This window comes from Struthio camelus, chromosome 30 (assembly GCF_040807025.1).
Source record: "Struthio camelus isolate bStrCam1 chromosome 30, bStrCam1.hap1, whole genome shotgun sequence".
NCBI classification, from domain to species: domain Eukaryota; kingdom Metazoa; phylum Chordata; class Aves; order Struthioniformes; family Struthionidae; genus Struthio; species Struthio camelus.
In genome coordinates, this window is record NC_090971.1 from 117,519 (window position 1) to 135,628 (window position 18,110).

At 49.6% G+C, this 18,110-nt stretch overlaps 1 protein-coding gene across 4 annotated transcripts in view; it reads right to left on the reverse strand.

Annotated features, from left to right (window-relative positions):
* Positions 1 to 18,110, reverse strand: part of PI4KB (phosphatidylinositol 4-kinase beta) — a 35,806-nt gene that overhangs the window by 1,998 nt on the left and 15,698 nt on the right. For 2 of the 4 annotated variants that reach the window (XM_068921910.1, XM_068921911.1), the window contains 9 exons: positions 9,354 to 9,398; positions 4,596 to 4,823; positions 3,701 to 3,928; positions 3,320 to 3,429; positions 2,862 to 2,966; positions 2,108 to 2,231; positions 1,746 to 2,011; positions 1,397 to 1,529; positions 908 to 1,028 (listed from right to left, as the gene is read on the reverse strand). In XM_068921910.1, the coding sequence (XP_068778011.1) occupies positions 908 to 1,028; positions 1,397 to 1,529; positions 1,746 to 2,011; positions 2,108 to 2,231; positions 2,862 to 2,966; positions 3,320 to 3,429; positions 3,701 to 3,928; positions 4,596 to 4,823; positions 9,354 to 9,398 (1,360 nt within the window). The remainder of the gene's footprint in view (positions 1 to 907; positions 1,029 to 1,396; positions 1,530 to 1,745; positions 2,012 to 2,107; positions 2,232 to 2,861; positions 2,967 to 3,319; positions 3,430 to 3,700; positions 3,929 to 4,595; positions 4,824 to 9,353; positions 9,399 to 18,110) is intronic. The other 2 variants (XM_068921912.1, XM_068921913.1) reach the window with 1 other exon arrangement.

Consider the following 18,110-nt stretch of genomic DNA (forward strand, 5'->3'; position numbering starts at 1 on the left):
GGGAGTACGGCAAAGGTTTGCAGTGCCCTGATCCCTCACCCTTCTGCAGCAATGGCTTCCTGGTATCCAGCACTCCCTCATGCCAGAAAAGGATGTGGTTCCGACCAGAGACATGTCTGCACATTCTCCATGCCCCTCGGCCCCAGCCAGACCTGGCAAAGGACTCTATGACTCTGCTTCCTGGAAAAGCAGCAAACTGGTCTCTTTTGAGGGCAGGAAAGCAGAGCAGGAAGGAGGAGGAACAGAGTGGCCTCCACTCTCAGCACCTACATGCCAGACCATCACATCCCTCTGCTCTGGATGGCTCCTGGCTTAAGGTGGCGTGCACACAGACTGGCTTTCCTTGCTGCTGTGATGCTTGCCATGCTCCCATCTCAGCAGAGTCAAACCCTCTGGGATCTGAACCAAGCACTGAGCCAAGGACAAGCTGATGCAGCCAGGCAGGACCCTGACTCCCCTTTTGTCTCATGGGACCCGATGGCAGGTCCCCATCCAGGAGCTCCCCATGTGGCTCCTAGACCCTAACACAGGCTGCCCGGCGTCTCTTGTGATCTGAGACTTGTCTGCACGCTCTCTAGTCCGCGTGCTGAAGCAGCTGACCTGTGCTACCCTATGGGGCCACCTCTGCTGACCTCCTTCACCTCATCTCTGCCAACCTGGAGGACAGACTGACCTGCATGCAGTTGCTCACCAGCTCCTGACCTCTCTGCGCAAGGCTGAAAGGGCATCAAGGTCAACAGAGGTTTCCTTAATGACCTGAAGTGTCACAGAGCTGCTTTTAGGTGATGCTTTCTGCAGAGAACATCCGAGCCCTGCCCAAACCCAGAGCGATGCAACTCGCACGCAGCATCGCTGGGAGCACATGCCCAGGAAAAAGTCAAGCCCTGGGCCCACAGGCTCCCCTTACCTTGCTGCATTATCTCCACAATCTGCACGACTTTATCCATGTGCTTCCGGGCAGCGATGAGCCCCTGCAGCATCAGCATCTTGTAGTAGTTGAACATGTCCCCGTCCAGCCCTCCCATCACCTGCAAGGCAAAGGAGAGGCGACGTGAGTGGAGGACAGCAGACAGAAATGCCAGGACAACAGCCTGCCTCGAGCAGAAGGCTCATCACCCTGAGGGTCACGAGGGGATTATTTAGGGAATTTCACTTCTCTGAGTGCATCTAAACAGCAAACAGAGCCTCTACAGCTTTAATCTCATTAGCTGGATCCCAAGAATGGCTCAACTGGGGGGGCAGGGAGGGCTGAAGATGTAGAGCTGACCAAGAACCCTCACTGGTGTTACCCCAGCCTTTCCATCGCTGCTGCCAAAGTCCAAGTGTGCCAGCCGAAACTGTATGATGACACTCCCCCCATCCCGGCCCCTCACTCTTATATCCCTGGCTCACTTACATCCACAAATTCAGTGGTGAGTTTGAAGGCAGATGTCTCAAAGCCCAGGTTCCTTGGGGAACTGGAGAGGATGAACCCAAAATCAATGTGGATGATGTGTCCATCTGCATCCAGCAAGATGTTGCCGTTGTGCCTGAGCGAGACACGCAGAAACCCTCTGTTAAGCTTTGCAAATGCCCGCCTGACCCTGGGAGCTGAAGCAGGAAGCGCTGAGCCAGCATCTACCTGCTCCCAGGATTTCCTTGCCCCACACAGGATCCCAGAGGAGACAAAATGAAGCATCCTGGTAGTGGGCAGACAGCGCTAGCAATACTGCCAAGTGCTCCCATGTAGGCGCACAGGGACTCACCTGTCCTTGACCTGCAGTAGGTAGCATACCAGGCAGTAGCCGGCACAGCTCTGCACAAAGTTCCTCTGTGCTGTCAGGAAGGCTTCGGTAGTGTAATTGCCATGTTCCTGCAGGAAATAATCCAGCAGCGAAAGCAGGGATTGCTTCTTGACTTGGTGGATGGACACAGCATTCACGACTGGCTCAATCATGCCGCTGTCAGCAGAGATGACGAGGATTTTGTATGGCTTGATCCACAGGGGCACCCGCTCCTGCTCCCAGATGGACTGCGGGAGAGAGCGAGAGAATCCCTCAGGGCCTGGGGCACGACGGAGGCTCTCCGGGGCCAGAGCCACCATGGCCAGCACCTCGCCTCGCCTCACCTGCAGCTGCTTGAGGACCTGGAAGGCCAGCAACTCCTGCCGGAGGTCGTCCCCACACTTCACAATGACGGAGAGGAGACGCCAGGAGGGCAGGTGGCCATAGGGTGACCCTTCTCTGATCCTCCTGCAGGGAATGGGTAAGATTGAGAGCACAAGGGACAGTGGCAGCAAGTCAGCCAGGAGGTTTCCGGTCAGGAATCTGAGGGCTAAGAAAGCCCAGGACTGCAACAACTACACACTGAGTCCCTGATCAAACTATGGATCAGAGCTCACCTAAGCCACAAGACATCTCAGAAGAGGAGAAGGAAATTAATCCCGTTCTCTCCTTGAATCCCCAGGCTCTCCATGAGACTAACCCAGACAAGACAAATCCCAAACTTACAGAGCCCGGAAAAGCCCAGGGTGCTCTCCCTCTTGCTCAAGGAGAAATTTGGGAGCTGGACATACAACCGGCCAGGAACATGAATGAGTTTACCTTAGGACAGGCCAAATTGTTCTGACATGAAACAAGGCTGTAAATACCCAGCAAGTCTAGACGTGGATTTTCTCACCTGCCTGCCTGCTTCACTCTGCTTCCCCATTCATTATGTCCTAGGTCAATATTCCCTCCCTTGGGGATGATCAGGGCCAAAAGTCAAGGCCATGTTTATTTACTGAGCAAATCTCAGAGGCCCATTCCTGGGATTTCCAGGGCGTGCAAAGTCCTCATAGCATTGAGACCAACCCAGTGTTCACACACCCCTTCCAACTGTACCTGACTTTCTCCTGCCAAGGCTCCTTCAGGGCAACAGCAGACGGGTCCTCAGGGTCCCTCTTGAAGGATGTGGGGGTATGCGCTAGCTGCTCTGAGAGCCGCCGTCTGCAAGACAGAGCCATTAAGCAGCGGACCCAGCTTGCCCAAGGAGAAAGTTTGGGTTGGAAAGCACCATCCCCACATACACATACGACTGATTCAAAGCATTTTACAAAGCTCATGGACTCAGACCTGCTTGGAGCAAAACACAAACCACGGTCATTTAACAGACCCATAGCCACCATTTCGCCAGCAGCAGGAAAGATGCCAGTGTCTGAGCAAAAATGCAGAGGCGGGATGAGGGCAGCAAAGCCTGTGAGCCTGGGAACAGCTACAGTCACAAGTCTCATTTAGGTGAGGTGGCTCCCAGCAGCACCTTAAGCAAGCAGAGGCAGTTGTACCAGCCCAAAGCAGCTCACCTGATATCTCCAGCAGCTATGAACACGGGTTCCCTGCTCTCTTGACTGGTGATGCTGTCCACAGAGAACTGGGAGATGTTGTCACAGCTATTGGTGTGCATCTCTGGCAGCTGGGAGGGGAGAGGTGTGTGAGAGGCGATATAGCAGCACATTCCTTCTGCTAATGAAATGCAGCTCCTACTCATCTGCTATCCCAAAGGGATGCTCCTTCCCAGGTAGGATTGCGTTGCTGCCTGCAAGCACCTGCCTATCCTACGATGCCGCTGTGCCACACCCTTACAGCATCTCCCAGCCCCAGCAGGGGACTGAGCCCCACGGAGGGGGCTGTGGACCACCATGCGGTGCTGAGCCAAATCCTGCCCGGCACCTCCCCAGCCTCACCTCCACCTGCAGCTCCACGATGTCATCCACGGACCAGGCCTCATCGTCATTGTCATAGTTGGGGACGGTGGTGAAGCTGCTGGTCCTCTGCTCATGTGTGATCCCACACTCAGGGAGGTTCTCGGCTGACCGCGTGCTCCGGATGCGGTTCTCAGGGATGCGAGCTGGCACATTCGCTGTGTCGAAATTGTCACATTCAAGTACTTCAACATAGATTAAATAGGGAGCCTGTAGGAAGGAAAAGCAAGCATTACTGGGGCACTGGCTCTGCAAGGACCAAGTGGCTACAAGAGGCAGCGTGATGCTCTCAGGCCTTGCATTCGTCAGCCTCTTGGGCTGTGCTCTGCCACCTTCTGCTTTGCATGGAACAGGTTGCCCAGAGAGGTTGTGGAGTCTCCGGCCTTGGAGATAGTCAAAAGCCATCTGGACAGGGTCCCGGGTAACCTGTTGGGGGTGACCCTGCTTGAGCAGGGGGGGGGGTTGGGCCAGATGATCTCCAGAGGTCCCTTCCAACCTCAACCATTGTGTGATATGCTAGTGGGGGCAAGGCTGTGTTTTTCAGCAGATCTGGAAGAGCTGCCAGGGCAGGGGCTAACCTCCCAGATGCTTCTACAATACAAATTTCAGGGAATCTTTACTCTCAAGGGTATTTCTCTCCCCTTCTTAGCAACCATGGATTCCCATCACTTCCAGCTGGAAGCAGCAAGCAACGTAGTCCTGCTCTGCTCTCTGCACACGTGGCAGCAGCCAGGCTGTGACAATGCACCTGGTCCAGATGCACGGAGCACGTGTGCAAAGTATTTTTTTAGGTAGGCATCCAGGAAGGGCAAACGGAGCCTTTGCCAATGCCAAAATCTGCCTTTCTAGGAAAATATTCCTGGCCTCTGGCTCTTACCTTGTCCTTGGAGTTTAGCACGACTGCCTGGGTGTGGGGAACCCGCACCACATGATGGTCAAAGCCAGCCGTCGGCAGCCAGACGCGTGCCGGGAGCTTGTGGTTGAGCAGCGACAGCTCAGAAATGAGCCGCTGGGTCTTCTGTTCTTTGGTGGGCAAAGTGGCCAGGCGCTTCCCAATGGCCATTAGGGATTTGATGAACTCTCTCTCCGGGGCAAGTCTGACTGGCTAAAAAGTTTGAAGGAAGGAGGGCAACGAGGGAGAGTGTTAAACAGGCAGCAGCTTGGTAAGACACCGGTAGTTTTGTCATTAGACTCCCCAGTCTAAAACCACTGGGACAAATTCTGCTCAGAAGAAGAGCTTTTTCCTATCCCACCCTCTTCCTGTCCTCAGATGATGTTCCTGTGACCGGAGCCACAGGTCCAGAAACAGAAGGTAGAGCTGAAGCACTTTTTAGCTCCCACTGTGCTGGGCAAAGATCCTCCTCCCCAGTGCTCAGGATCGCTCTCTTCGCCATATCCCCCTGCTACGCCTGACCCCCTTTTTGGCTGCTTTTCCAGCCCTGATAGAGCCCAGCGCTCCTGCGAGCCCACAACCAGCAGAGGGAGCACGAATTAGCCTCTTCCCCAGCCCTGCCCTATTTTTTTATTATTTATTTATTTACTGTACTCCCCGCCTTGTTTCCCCAGGCAAAGCCTGGCACATTCCTCAATCTGAGTGTTTTGCAGAGATCAGACTGCAACTGTTGAAGTCCCTTTTAACCCAGAGTCTGCAAGTGTGAGCCCCATATCCTGCGGGTTAAGCTGGGCTCTCTGCTCTGCTCTCATTTAACCTTTTAAATGGGAACAACTAATGATTGTGGGTTGATTTTGCCATTAAAGATGTGGAATTAAACTTGCAAAGTGCTCACCATACAATCATGCTCAAAATACACATGCAAAAAGCAATGGAGTGCAAGAAAAGGAAGCAAAGAAATACGTCGGGGAGCCATGAGAGGCCACGCAGCAAAATAAACGAATGGTAAAAGAGGAGAAGGATCAGTCTAGTCGTTCCCTTTTGGGAGAGGGGCAGGTGGGCATTCATTTGGATCTGTAGTCCACATCAAAAATCCTTCCGAACTCAGGTGTAAGCACTGTCCTTTCCTCCAGAGCAGGCTGACACAGCTCTGTTGGGCAGCACTGCTCTCCTTTCGACACTAGCGAGTGAGGCAGAGGTGTCCTCAGGATGCAGGGAAGGATTTGCACAGCATCTAAGCCAGCGATATCTCCTGCACCTATCAGGGAGAGGATGAATATTTAAAACCTTGCACCAGCTGATGCTATGTCCTCCAATGGGTTGAGAAGAACCTGGTCCCACCAGGACCTCAGCTGCAGCCAAAAGCAGACCAGAGACGCCAGCTCCTGCCCTTCAAAGAGGCTGCCTTCCTCTGCTGCGACCTGGTCCACCCCTGCACCCTGGCAGCCCATGGCCTCCAGGATCACTTTGCACCATTGCATTTATTGCACTCGCTGCAAAAAAGTAGAGCGATATTCCAAAGGATGCTCTGCTCTTTTTAACACTTCCTCTCCCACCGTTTTTGCCAGAGGATGCAATGTAGCTGCTCCTCTAAGGGCCTTTTTCTCCCTGGTAAAAGCCATTTTGGGATGTTTGTCACAAAAATAGCCTCATGCCACCTCACTGCACACTGAGTTTGCCACATGCAGCTTGCCTCAACAGAATAACTTAATACAAGATGTGGTGGGAATTTGGAATTGTGCCCAACGAGAGCGGCAATAAATTCAAGAGGTCTGTCTGCAATTGCAGACCAAGAGCAAAAATCCTCCTTTTTGGGTCAGACCTGTATTGATCTTTACATCACAAGCAGAAATCAATCCTACTTCCATGGCACACTCGGCATTTCAATCTCTTCTTCTCCAAAGCTTTTTCTGAAGCATCGGCTTCCCTGTTTTAAAGTGAGAGGAGGGATGCTGCCTAGGCACCAGCAGCTACCTGCTCTATCCACGTCCCATTTTTGCGCCTCTGCAGTTCACATCCCAGATGAAAGCTGCCAGGTCTCAGCTCTTCCAGTCAGAAAGGCGCTGCTGGGAACTGGCCTTCCCATCCTGCATGGCTCCAAATACATCCCGCTGAGCTTGGTGCAGCTCCTCGGTGCTGTCAAGCACTCGGCACGGAAACTTTCTCACTGTCTCGCGCCCAGTTGCAAAGACGAGGCTTTGGAAAATGGCCTCAGCTCAACACAGGTTGTCCTGGACCAGAGCAATCACAGGAAGCTCGGCCTCTAGGAGCTGCAGAAAGCCTGTCACAACAAACCCGGTTTTGCACTGGCTCATTAATATCAGATGGCTGAAGCCAAGCTAGAAGCGGAGGACAGGAGATGGACTTCCCTCATCTTGACCACCCAAAGGACTGCTTCATTGATCGGAGCCAATATAAACTTTTACTTTCTACTACAGCAAAACTTTTAACCAGCAGGGTCTGGAAAAAAAAAATCCCCTCTCTTGCAAATGAGGCTCTCATTTGGGATGTGTTTTTTTATGCAGTGCCACCTATTTTTGTAACATCTTCCTCTCATGCCTGGCCATACTGGCATACTGGCAAAGTGATCCTCTTTGCTTGTTGCCCATCCTTTGAACATCATGAGAGGGTTGCGAGTTCACCGGAGCCATGGCCGACCGCAGCAGGCCATGCTGCGGTCCCTTTGGTCCCTTCCTCCTAGGCGACCCCAGGTCTCTTCCACCTGACTGTCCTGCTCGGGCGCACTGGAGGGGGAAAACAACCGCATTTCTCATTTCAGAGCTTTATGCAGCAAAATTTTGGCTGTACCCAGCTTCTGCTGCCTGTGTTTGCTCACTCCTATCCCACCAGGGGAGCAGGACCTACGTGAAATGCTCAGAGCTGGAAACTCCCCGGAAGGGGCAGAGCAGAGCTGGCGTCCAGGTCCCTTTAACTAGCTGCCAACCAGTGGGATTTCAGCGTTACCATCGATAATAATTACCAGGCATGTTTATCAATGCTGGGGCAATTCAGCTCGGTGCAGGTGCCTGCTGCAGATTTATAAATTTGGCATACATGCTTGCAAAGAGCCTGAGTTGCTGCAATAATGGATAAATAACCAGGTTTAGCAAAGCCTGGAAGAAAAACTCTCCTGCTACCACCCAAACAACCTTGGGGTACGGAGATATGGGTGAGGCTGAGTAGGCAGCAAGGTCCAGGTGACACCGACCCAAACTCATAAAGGTGGAGCAATGGCAAAGGTGCTGCGATGGCAAAAACAAAGGCTGCAAGAAGGCTCCTGCAATCTCCTCGGAGCCTGCCTGCATTTTGCAAATACTAAGCCCCGGAAAACCACTGGTGGGAGGGATGTTTGCCTTTTATGAGGCTATGTGGAGCAGGGCTTTAAAAAAAAAAAAAAAAAAAAAAGCGACTTACCTAAAGTCAGGGAGCAAATCGGGACGCCAACCCAGGCATCCAACCTCCCACCCCCTGCTCCAACTGCTAGCACGCATTGGCTCTTGAGAAGAGCACCTTACTGTCCTTGGCATCTCTTAAAAAAAGTGGAATTGGAGATTAAAAAGAAAAAAATGAACCTATATCAGAGTGGATTTAGTGGGAAAAGCCTCTGTCCTGTGTATATAAATAAATATGCATGTGTGTGTGTGTGTGTGTGTGTGTGTGTGTGTGTGTGTGTGTGACTACAGAGTCAAAGTTTCTGTCTGCATTTTGCCCTTACCAAGCCATGTGCAAAAGGTGTTAAAATGTTGGTGTTAAACCGAGGACACAAACGGACTGCAGAGGGATGAGAGAGTCGGGGGATGAGAGCCTCTTTAAAAATGCTGAGGTTCACCATCAGACAAACCCTTTCATGGAGGATGCAGGACATGCAAAGGGACCGCATTAAATTCTCAGCCTCGCTGCCTGGGGTGAACAGTTTTGATCATGGACTACATATGCAACATGTGGAAGCCCATAGGAAATCCCAAACCGAGTATACACATGTGCACACAGAGGTGGGAAAATGACACAAATGAGAAAGATGCTATTGATTAAAAACAGAAAAAAAAAGTTCATTTCAAAAGCAAAACACTCTAACAGGCAAACATTGGCTTTTTGATTGAAAGACTCAGTTTGACAGACAGAGGGAAAAAAAAAAAAAAGATTGATGGAAAAAGCAAATTAAATCCCATCTGGCAGAGAACTTTTAAGTCAAAAATTCAAGGAAACAGCATTTCCTCTTTCATCCGCCACCGACACAACACAAAGGTCAGGGAATGCTCAAACAAAATCCAGCAGCAGTAGCCAAGGGACTCTGCTGCCTCTGCTTTTGGGTTTTCAACACAAGGGTATATCTCTCCCTAGCTGGCTTTTATGGATGAGGTCAAACCCTCAAGCACCTTTTGGGGCTTTGGGTTTATTTTAGCCAAACTGGCCCAAGGAAAATCCATGAATGTTCAGGTCAAATCCAGCAGCTCCACATGGGGCAGAGCGAACCGGAGCTGGGAGGATGCAGCCGAGGCGCATGCAACAGATGCAAAACGCTGGCAGAGGCTTGCTTTTGGGAAAGTAGGCTCAAGCAATGCAAAAAGAAAAACAAAACAAAAAAAGAAGAAAAATCGTACATTATGGGAGATGGCTTCATGTCAGAGCTACTCATGGGGCATTGCCAGGTGCTGGGAGTTTAGTAGTTGAGGGCACAGAGGAAATGCTGCTTTAACAGGGAAGGCAGGCAGCCCAGGCACTAGCATGAAACGGGCCACTTACGGAACAGAATGACTTCTCGAGACTTTCTGTACTCGAGGAGAGCTCCTGGGAAAGGGATGAAAGGGTTTTTGTTGGTGGTTTGTGTGTTTTTTTGTTTTGTTTTTTAAAGGGACAGAGAGGAAGGAGGGAGAGGAATGTGTGTGTGTGGGGGGGGAGGCAATAGTTTAAGGCTCCAGGTACCTAACAACGGCTTTAGATTTTTTTTTTTCACAGCAATTTTGCTACCTTCTTCTCTTCGATGGGAAGCAGCACATCCTGCAATCTCAGCTTACTACATCGGCACGGGATGCTTCCACAAAGCAACTGGGATTTCATGGATCCGATGGATCTCTCCGTCCTGAGACAAATCCTTGGAGCTACCAAACACCCAGCAGGTTCCCACGTCCAGAGGGTTCACAGCAGGTCAGTATTTGCTATTATTAAATATCCAAAAAGCAACATTTTTTTCCTCATTTCCAGCCCTTAAAGCATTTTTCTAGCCCCAGAAGTGTCACTAAGGTTACAGTTCATCTCAGCTGACTTTTTAGCCCAAACGAGCTGTTTCTATTTAGCTGTCTTGACAGGATCTGCTGATGGGGACAGGGACTCTTGTGCTGGGCTCTGCTGTGGTGCTCTCCCTGTCCCAAGACCATGCTCAGAAACACTTATTTTCCTCCCATGGACTCCAATTTAATCCAGTTTTCCTTGGATAAAATCTGCCCCAATGGCAATTTTCCTGAAGACTAAAAAAAAAAAAATCTGATAATTCAATTATTTCCATAATCAAGGTGATGAGATGGATTTTGAACCAGCAGATAAGTATTTTGTAGAAGTCCAACACGGCACAAGCACAGACCATTCACCATTGCGGTTTCCCGCAAAATGTTCAGCAAAAGCCGAAGAACAACACCAGTCTTTTTGGAGTGCCTCACTTAAAATCCCTAAATCCATTATTTTCACACAAAAAGAGATGATAATGAAGCATCATACTCTGGAGATCGGTGTGTAATTGGTTTTATAATTCATTTCCCAAAAAGAAACAAACACACGGGGCTGTTTTTAGCATGTCAGTTACAGGGATATGCTAATTCTGCCAGGCTTAAGCCTACTATAGGAAATAATAATATGTAAATTAATAGCTTCTGTGTGACCACATAAAAACCTTAACAGTACTGAGACCTAGCCCAGCTCATTGAGCAAGAAATATCTGCTTGCAAACTGAGCTCAAAATAAGCAAACTCCATAGGTATGAATATTAATAAGAGATTGCTTTTCATATATGGGCCTGCATCAAGGAGCAGCAACCAAGCAACCAGCCACGCTGCCAAAGCCAGTTTTTCTGTTCCCGACTCACATGAAGAGCTTGTTTCCTTTTATCGGGTGTTTTTCCCGGCCTCGGATCCCCCGGGAGAATTGGAGTCCTGCATTTGCGGCTTAAGAGCTATTCTGGAGCCTTAAATTTGACACAATGATTTCGCCACAGGACAAAGTTAAGTGGTTGCTCTGGGAAGGAGGAAAAATTCAGGTGTGTTTTTTTTTTTTAAGTTGCTTTATCCTGGAGCAAAGAATCGCTGGACGAACTAGAAGGGCAGAAGCGCGGAAACATTTCGGCGCTGCTCTTCAGCTCTAGCACAAAGTCAAAATCTCACTCTTTGGGGTTAAAACTTGCACCAAGTAACAACTGATGCTCTCCAATTGCTGCCATAAAAAGCTGGCAGGTTTAAAAAGCCAGCACTCTCCTTTTCTGAGAGCCTGATGGGGACACAAGATGAGGAACTTAATTCTTGAATTCAAGAATTAAGCAGAAAAGCTTTTAAAAATACCATTTTGCCACATTCACTCTTGAGCAGAAAAGTCTCTCCACCTCTGAAATACACCCACCAGATGCATTGTAGCCACAGTGCTGAGTCCTTTCTTAATGCCCATTAAAATAAGCAGGATTTTAGAAGTTCATCATCTCACAGCATTCATTTTTCCTTTGCTGCAAAGTAAATCTAGCATTATTATCCAGCGTTATTATTAAACACAGTAGCCACCTGAAAGTCAGCAGCAACTAAACTACAATTATTATACATTACTACATTAGCCATTAATTATATGTTCCTCTGCACTAAGCAGGGAGGACAGGCTGGAAAAATAAATCACTGCCTATTTGTGGACCAGGATGATAAAACGTGTTCCTTCCATGTCCAAGGGATAACTTTTTTTGCCGAGGTTAACACTAGACTCTTCCTACTCAGACAATAAGTCGGCTCCAGCGATCATGGCTCAGGACAGACCTGGAGCCTGCATGAGGCAACGAAAGGCTGGAAATTACCCCGAGATGAGTCGCCATCAACGGGGCATGGCAAATTTTAGGGCGATGAAAGGCGATGTTTGGCAAGATCCTTTCCAATATTAAACAGCAAGGATCATTTTAACTATTTAAACAGATATAAACTGAGCACAGCAAACAGAGGCAGCAGTTTGTGCAGCAGTGTCTGGGCTCTGCTTGGACCTTTGGAGGAGCTTGTTGGAAGTTGTGGAGGCTTTCTGGGGACCCCCGAGGAACTAGATGGTGCTTGCTGCTAGCAGGAAAGGAGAGCTAGGCAAGGACAACTACAGGAGGCCTTAACTTCTCCTGGGAAGCTCTAGCTAGGTGTACCTGCTGCTAACGAGCTCTCTTGGTTGCCCCTGATGAGAGGGAGTTGGGGGCCTTTGATCAAGGTGGCCCTTGATTAGGGTGGGTCAAGCACCCTGTGAGTCAGTGCTAGGCAGAGGCCTATATAAGAGCCAGGCCTACAGCGCAGCTCCTAGAGGCAATGAACAGATACTGCAGTTTGTGCAGAAGGGTGCAAGAAGGCCCTGTCATTGCTAGTCTTAGTGTATGCTTCTTCAGAGATGGTTATGAGATGCCACCAGAGCACATTCCCCAGTAGCTGTTGGAGTTGCTGCGTCAGAGGCCTCCATCCAGACAGACCTTCTGACAGCAGATGCAGCTCTGCAGGTCTCAGGCTGCAGGGAGAGTGCCTGGGGCCTCTCTGTGAGGCTGGGGCTGACAGTCAAGCTTTCTATGGAAGGTGTGCTGTTGTTGATGAGTTGCGTCACCAGGTAAAGAAGCTATGTGAGGAAGTAAGCAGGCTGCGTAGCATCTGAGAAGCGATAGGATATTCTCAGAGACCCTACAGCTTCAAGAGTCTCAACCCCCCCCCCCCCCCAAGCAGCAGAGATGCAGGTGGACTCTGTGCCATGTGAAACAGTAAGTCACAACTCTGTAGAAGATGAAGGCTGGTAACTGGTCACTTCTCATGTGAGCAGAAAGGCTCTTGCTCCTCCTAAAGACTTGCAGTTGAGGAAGAGGTTCAGTACCCTGCATGCTGAGGAGGAGCTGGGCATGGCTTCAAGGGAAACAATCAAGCTGATGGACCCGTGCCACACAGGAACACCTGGAAGAAGCCGTGAGTGATTGTTGTGGGTGACTCTCTGCTGCAGGGAACAGAGGCATCCATCTGCTGACCCGCCCGCTTGTCAAGAGAGGTTTGTTGCCTGCTGGGAGCTTGAATCTGAGATATCATGGAAAGACTGCCGAGGCTTGTCCACACGTCCAACTATCATCCCCTGCTGCTCTTCCACAGGGGCACCAACAATACCAAGGGCAACTTGGAAACTACTGAACAGGATTTCGGAGCTCTGGGGATGGTGGTCAAGGGTCTGAGGGCCCAGGTCATTTTCTCCTCAATCTTGCCAGTTAGAGGGAAGGATGGGAGGAGGAGTAGACAGATTCTCTAAGTAAACAATTGGCTGTGCTGCTGGTGTCAGCAACAAGGTTTTGGTTTCTATGACCTTGGGACCCTGTTTGAAGAGTGACAACTGAATGGGAGAGATAGGATCCACCTCACCAAGAGGGACATGTATTTCTTTGCCAACAGGCTGGCCAGCCTGATGAGGAGAGCTTTAAACTAAGAATGAGGGGAGAAGGGGAGAGTTATAGAACTCATGCAGTCAGCAAAACAGGGCTCAAGTGTGGATACCTCCAGCAAGTGCATGCAGCCAAGGAAGTGCCTACAAGACATGACTACAGGGTATCCTCTTGCACCCCTCCTGGGAAATCAGTGTGCTTGAATACCTCTCTGAAGTGCCTGTACACCAATGCGCGCAGCATGGGGAATAAACAGGAAGAATTAGAGGTCTGTGTGCGGTCACAGGGCCATGATCTCATTGCAATTACAGAGACATGATGGGATAGCTTGCATGACTGGAATGCTGTCATGGATGGCTACATGCTTTTTAGGAAAGACAGGCCAGGAAGGCGAGGTGGTGGAGTTGCCCTCTATGTGAGAGAGCATCTGGAATGTTTGGAGCTCTGCCTCGGGGTGGATAATGAGTGGGTTGAGAGCCTATGGGTAAGGATTAAAGGGCAGACTAACATAGGTGACACTGTTGGGGGTGTTTGCTACAGGGCACCTGATCAGAAAGAAGTCATCGATGAGGCCTTCTACAGACAGCTGGAAGGAGCCTCACGATCACAGGCCCTGGTTCTCATTGGAGACTTCAACCACCCTGACATCTGCTGGAGGAAAAACACAGCAAGGCACAAACAACCCAGGAGGTTCCTGCAGAGTATTGATAACTTTCTGACATAGGTGATAGAGAAGCCAATGAGAAGAGGTGTGCTGCTGGACCTTGTACTAACAAACAAGGAGGGACCGGTTGGAGACCAGCATTTGCTTTTTTCCAGTCCTCAGGCACCTCTCCTGATTGCTATGACCTTTCAAAGATGATTGAGAGAATCAGGGAGAAAGTATTGAGAAAGACTTTCCCTTGGTTGAGGAGGGTTGCGTTAGAGTTCATTTAGACAGACTTGACACTCACAAGTCCACGGGCCCTGACAGGATGCACCCATGAGTGCTGAGGGAGCTGGTGGACATCATTGCTAGGCCACTCTCAATCATCTTTGAAAGGTCATGGCATTGATTTTTTTTTTTTTCTGAAGATATGTTACAATGTTGGCAGTTTAAGTTGTATCAGGCAGCTTCCAGCTTGCATTAAGCATGTGAGCCACATAAAACACTAAAAGCTACTTGTACCAATATGGACTCTGACCTTCAGAAAGGGAAATGCCAGAAGTCTCTGGCCATGGAGATGCCAGATCTTACCAACAGCCACTTGAACATGGTTCTGAATGCTTTGCATCAAAGACAACGGGAATTCCCATCTCAAGGAGTGTGGAGAGCATGCAGTGGATACATATACACATACAAGCAGATTTGCACCTCAGTTTGACATCTGTCATGCCAACACCAAGGATTTTATGAAAATAACTATCATGGAGAGAAGCAAGTGGACAGACAACTGGGACAGCAGTAAATCTAATGGGAGAGAGAATTCAGGAGAGGCTTGAAGAAGACAAAGATCTCCTTGGAGGGCCAAGAGAAGCTCTCTTTCCAGCCCAAGGATCACCATGACACAGAATCAGTCACACATAGGAGAGGCTATGACAGCACATTGCCAGAGCACAGCGAATGTGTGTAGGAGGCTGTCATAAAAGGTGATGCCAGCTGCACCTGATTTCTCCATGGCAATCATATACTGCTATCACACTCCAAAGGTTACCAGATACTGGCTTTTCCAGCTGCTGTCACAGGCAGGCATCACACACAACTGTTAAAGGCCAGGGATGGGTTGCATGATATTGCCTGGAGCAGGAAGTCAGAGCACACTCGCGCTTGCCCTGATGCAACCTGCATTTGCACTACTGTGCAGAAAATGAGTCAGTGCTGACTAAGGGGAGGGATATCTACTCAGCAGGGCAAACCAAGTTCCTCAAAGGTTCAGCTCTTGGTCCGGTATTAACTAAGCCACTGATTGAACATACCAGGAGGGCGAGCAGGTTATTTGAGCTGCGACAGACACTGGCAACTCTGCTGCCTTTCCAGAACTAGAGGTTAAAAGGCTGAGGTTTCAGCCCAATTTGACATGGCAGCTGCAAGCCCTGCAGCCTGGAGACGTTTTGGACACAGAAACAAGGACACAGCGAGGTGGTTATCTCCAGAGATTGGCCGTGGCAGCGGCTGGTGCCACATGACATGTCTCACCCAGCAAACGTTATCTAACGTGACACATACCACCATTGCATTTAGCAAGGCGGAAGCAACTGTAGATCTGTGACCGAAAGGCAAGAGGAGAAAGGCAGTTTGGCCAACGACCTTGGATCTCGCCTGTGGCACGAGCGACACAAAACCTGCTCAGCCTGAGTCAGGACCTAGCAAAGAGGAATAATGAACCGAGAGGGGGAATCAAGTGCATTTTTTTTTTTACAAAGCCTCTAACCCTCTGGCATAATCTCAGCAATTCTGGACATGCTTGGACTGGGTTCCTCCTCACCTGCCTTTGCTCTCAGTAATGTCATTTCATGGGCATGGCCAGCTTTGTTCCTTCCACTTCCAAAGGATTGCAAGCTATGGGTGCATGCAAATTTGGGGCAGAGTTTAGCCTAAACCCTTTGGCCAGCAAAAAACGAGGCCAAACTCGAGTCAGCTGCACCAATGCTGTTGCAGCCCTCCAAGCACATTTGATGTTCCCCCCAAGGTCATCACAACCTGGACACAATAGGGCAGTGTGCAGGGACTGGCACCAAACCCAGCTGCCCAGCAGGGAGGGATGAACTTGGCCATTCATCTACACTCTGGCTTGGCAACCCAAGGAAAGATGTGTTTCGGGCTCTCTGTTTGATATCCAAAGATCTCCTCCGGACTAGAGCGAGGCCAGGCAAAGGCCTACTGCACCTATTATAAAACCAGTGCAGTATCCAAAAGATGAACATATAAGAGCTGTTCTGTGAGCAGAAGTAGCAAGGTTTGGTTTCCTCCAGATGTGTCCTACATCCCCACAACCCCCACAACCTCCTGGAAGAGGAGGAAGTAGAACCTCCATGATCTCCGTAGGACCTCCACATACTCTGTCCATCTCACATGGCCCCTCGCAGGCTGTGACAGCGGGTGCTGGGCTGCTTCAGCCCTGGGCATGCACTGGCCAACCAGCCGGCATGGGCTAAACAAACCTCCTCTTTCCATATAGCCGCCAATTTTCCTGAAGTCAGCAGAAACACAGCGCGTTTCAGGCTCCTTCCTCTCTGCAGTGTTTGGTCGACATTTCAAAAAATCCCTGGGGTGGAGGAGGCATGGATTGCATGAGACTCGTTTCCATAGAAAAGCAGGCTAGAAGGAGCGGGAAAACAAACACATTCAAAGTGTGCCAAAAACCCAACTCCTCTCCCTTGCAAACTTGACATATGGAGCAGCCATTCACCAGGCTCTGGCAAGTTTCCTGATTTGTCACCCAGGCAACAAGAAGCCTTGAATATTTAATACTCTGGACTCTCTCAGCCAAATCTGAAGTGCAAAGTGTTTTTATGGTCACTTATGGCCTTCGACTGCTCACTCCTGTTTACTGAACCCTCTGTTCTGCACTCAAGACAAGCCTCCTAAGCAGTCATGTTCTCCACTTATCTCCTGGAGGATCTGCTTTAGGTTTTCATGGCTAAAATTCTTGGTCCTTCTAAAGATTTAAGACCATTCAGTGCAAGTTTCCACCTGGTAAACACATACCAACATATCGCTAAAAATAACTTTGTAAAGCGTTTGAAGGCAAGTTCTGCATGCCTTGCCTCATATCAACATTTTTGCTTCTACAAATGCTTCACAGAAGGACTTTTGCACCTATTATAAAACCAGTGCAGATGAACCTTTTTGAATACTATGGATTGCACTTAATATCTCCCCCTCCCCAAAAAAAAAACAAAAACCCAAAATGAAGGGAGGTCTTCAGAGAGGCAACTGCTCTCTGCATTATGAGGGGACTTAAAGGCTTTTAGCTAAAAGACACGAGTCCAGGATGCCCAAAAGACTCCAACCACCAGACTTTGCAGCTTGGGCTGCCAAATTTGTGCCTGTTGTCACAGTGTCCACATGGACACTGAGGCAGTCGGATGAACGTCTTACCCAAAGTCGAGCAAGCAATGCAGAAAAGATGCTCCAAGCTCTGCCCCGTCTGTCGGACCGCAGCGCATCTGGCAGTGCTGCCCTCGCTGCAACCTGCCACCACCGGATCAAACACTCTCCAAAAGGCGAATCACTGGGAAACGCACTCTGCTCTTATCATCGCTGTAGGAGAAAAGCGGGGGAACAAGTCCTACCAGAAAAAACACTTTTGCCAACATCACTAAAGGTGCAATTACAGAGGTAAAAGGCCATGCACCTCCACACCCTGACTGGCAAAGGCGGGGCCTGAGAGATGTTTTAATATGCAAAAGTCCAAGGTAGCTCGTGCTGGGCAGGAGTGAGGGAAAGGCTTTCAAACTCTAAAAACCACAGCTTTCACGTTCAGAAATTGTGTGCAAGTACACGTTGATGTATGAATTTGTGCAGAAACGTGTGTGTAAACAGATTTGCATATAAACCCTTGCTGCCATTTCTCAAAATATTGCTGATGTGGCTAGGGAAAAAAAAAAAAAAAAAAAAGCAATGCTCTCACCCCCGCACTGTGGGCAGCACTCAATCACTTGAGAGCTTTGCTTTTCCTCCTCCATTGCCTGAGCCAAAATGGCCCGAAGCAGTTAACAGCCAGAAGCTGACGCTTAAGGAGCTGCTGTTTGTAGCGCTCCCTCCCAGCAGCCAGCCTAGATTCCCAACCTATTATTCAATTAGCAGCTTTCTAATTAAACTTTTTTCCTGGACTAGTTGAACCAGTTCGGCCAAATGTTGCTGTTTGCATGGTGGTGCAAGTCTGTCCAGCTCGCGG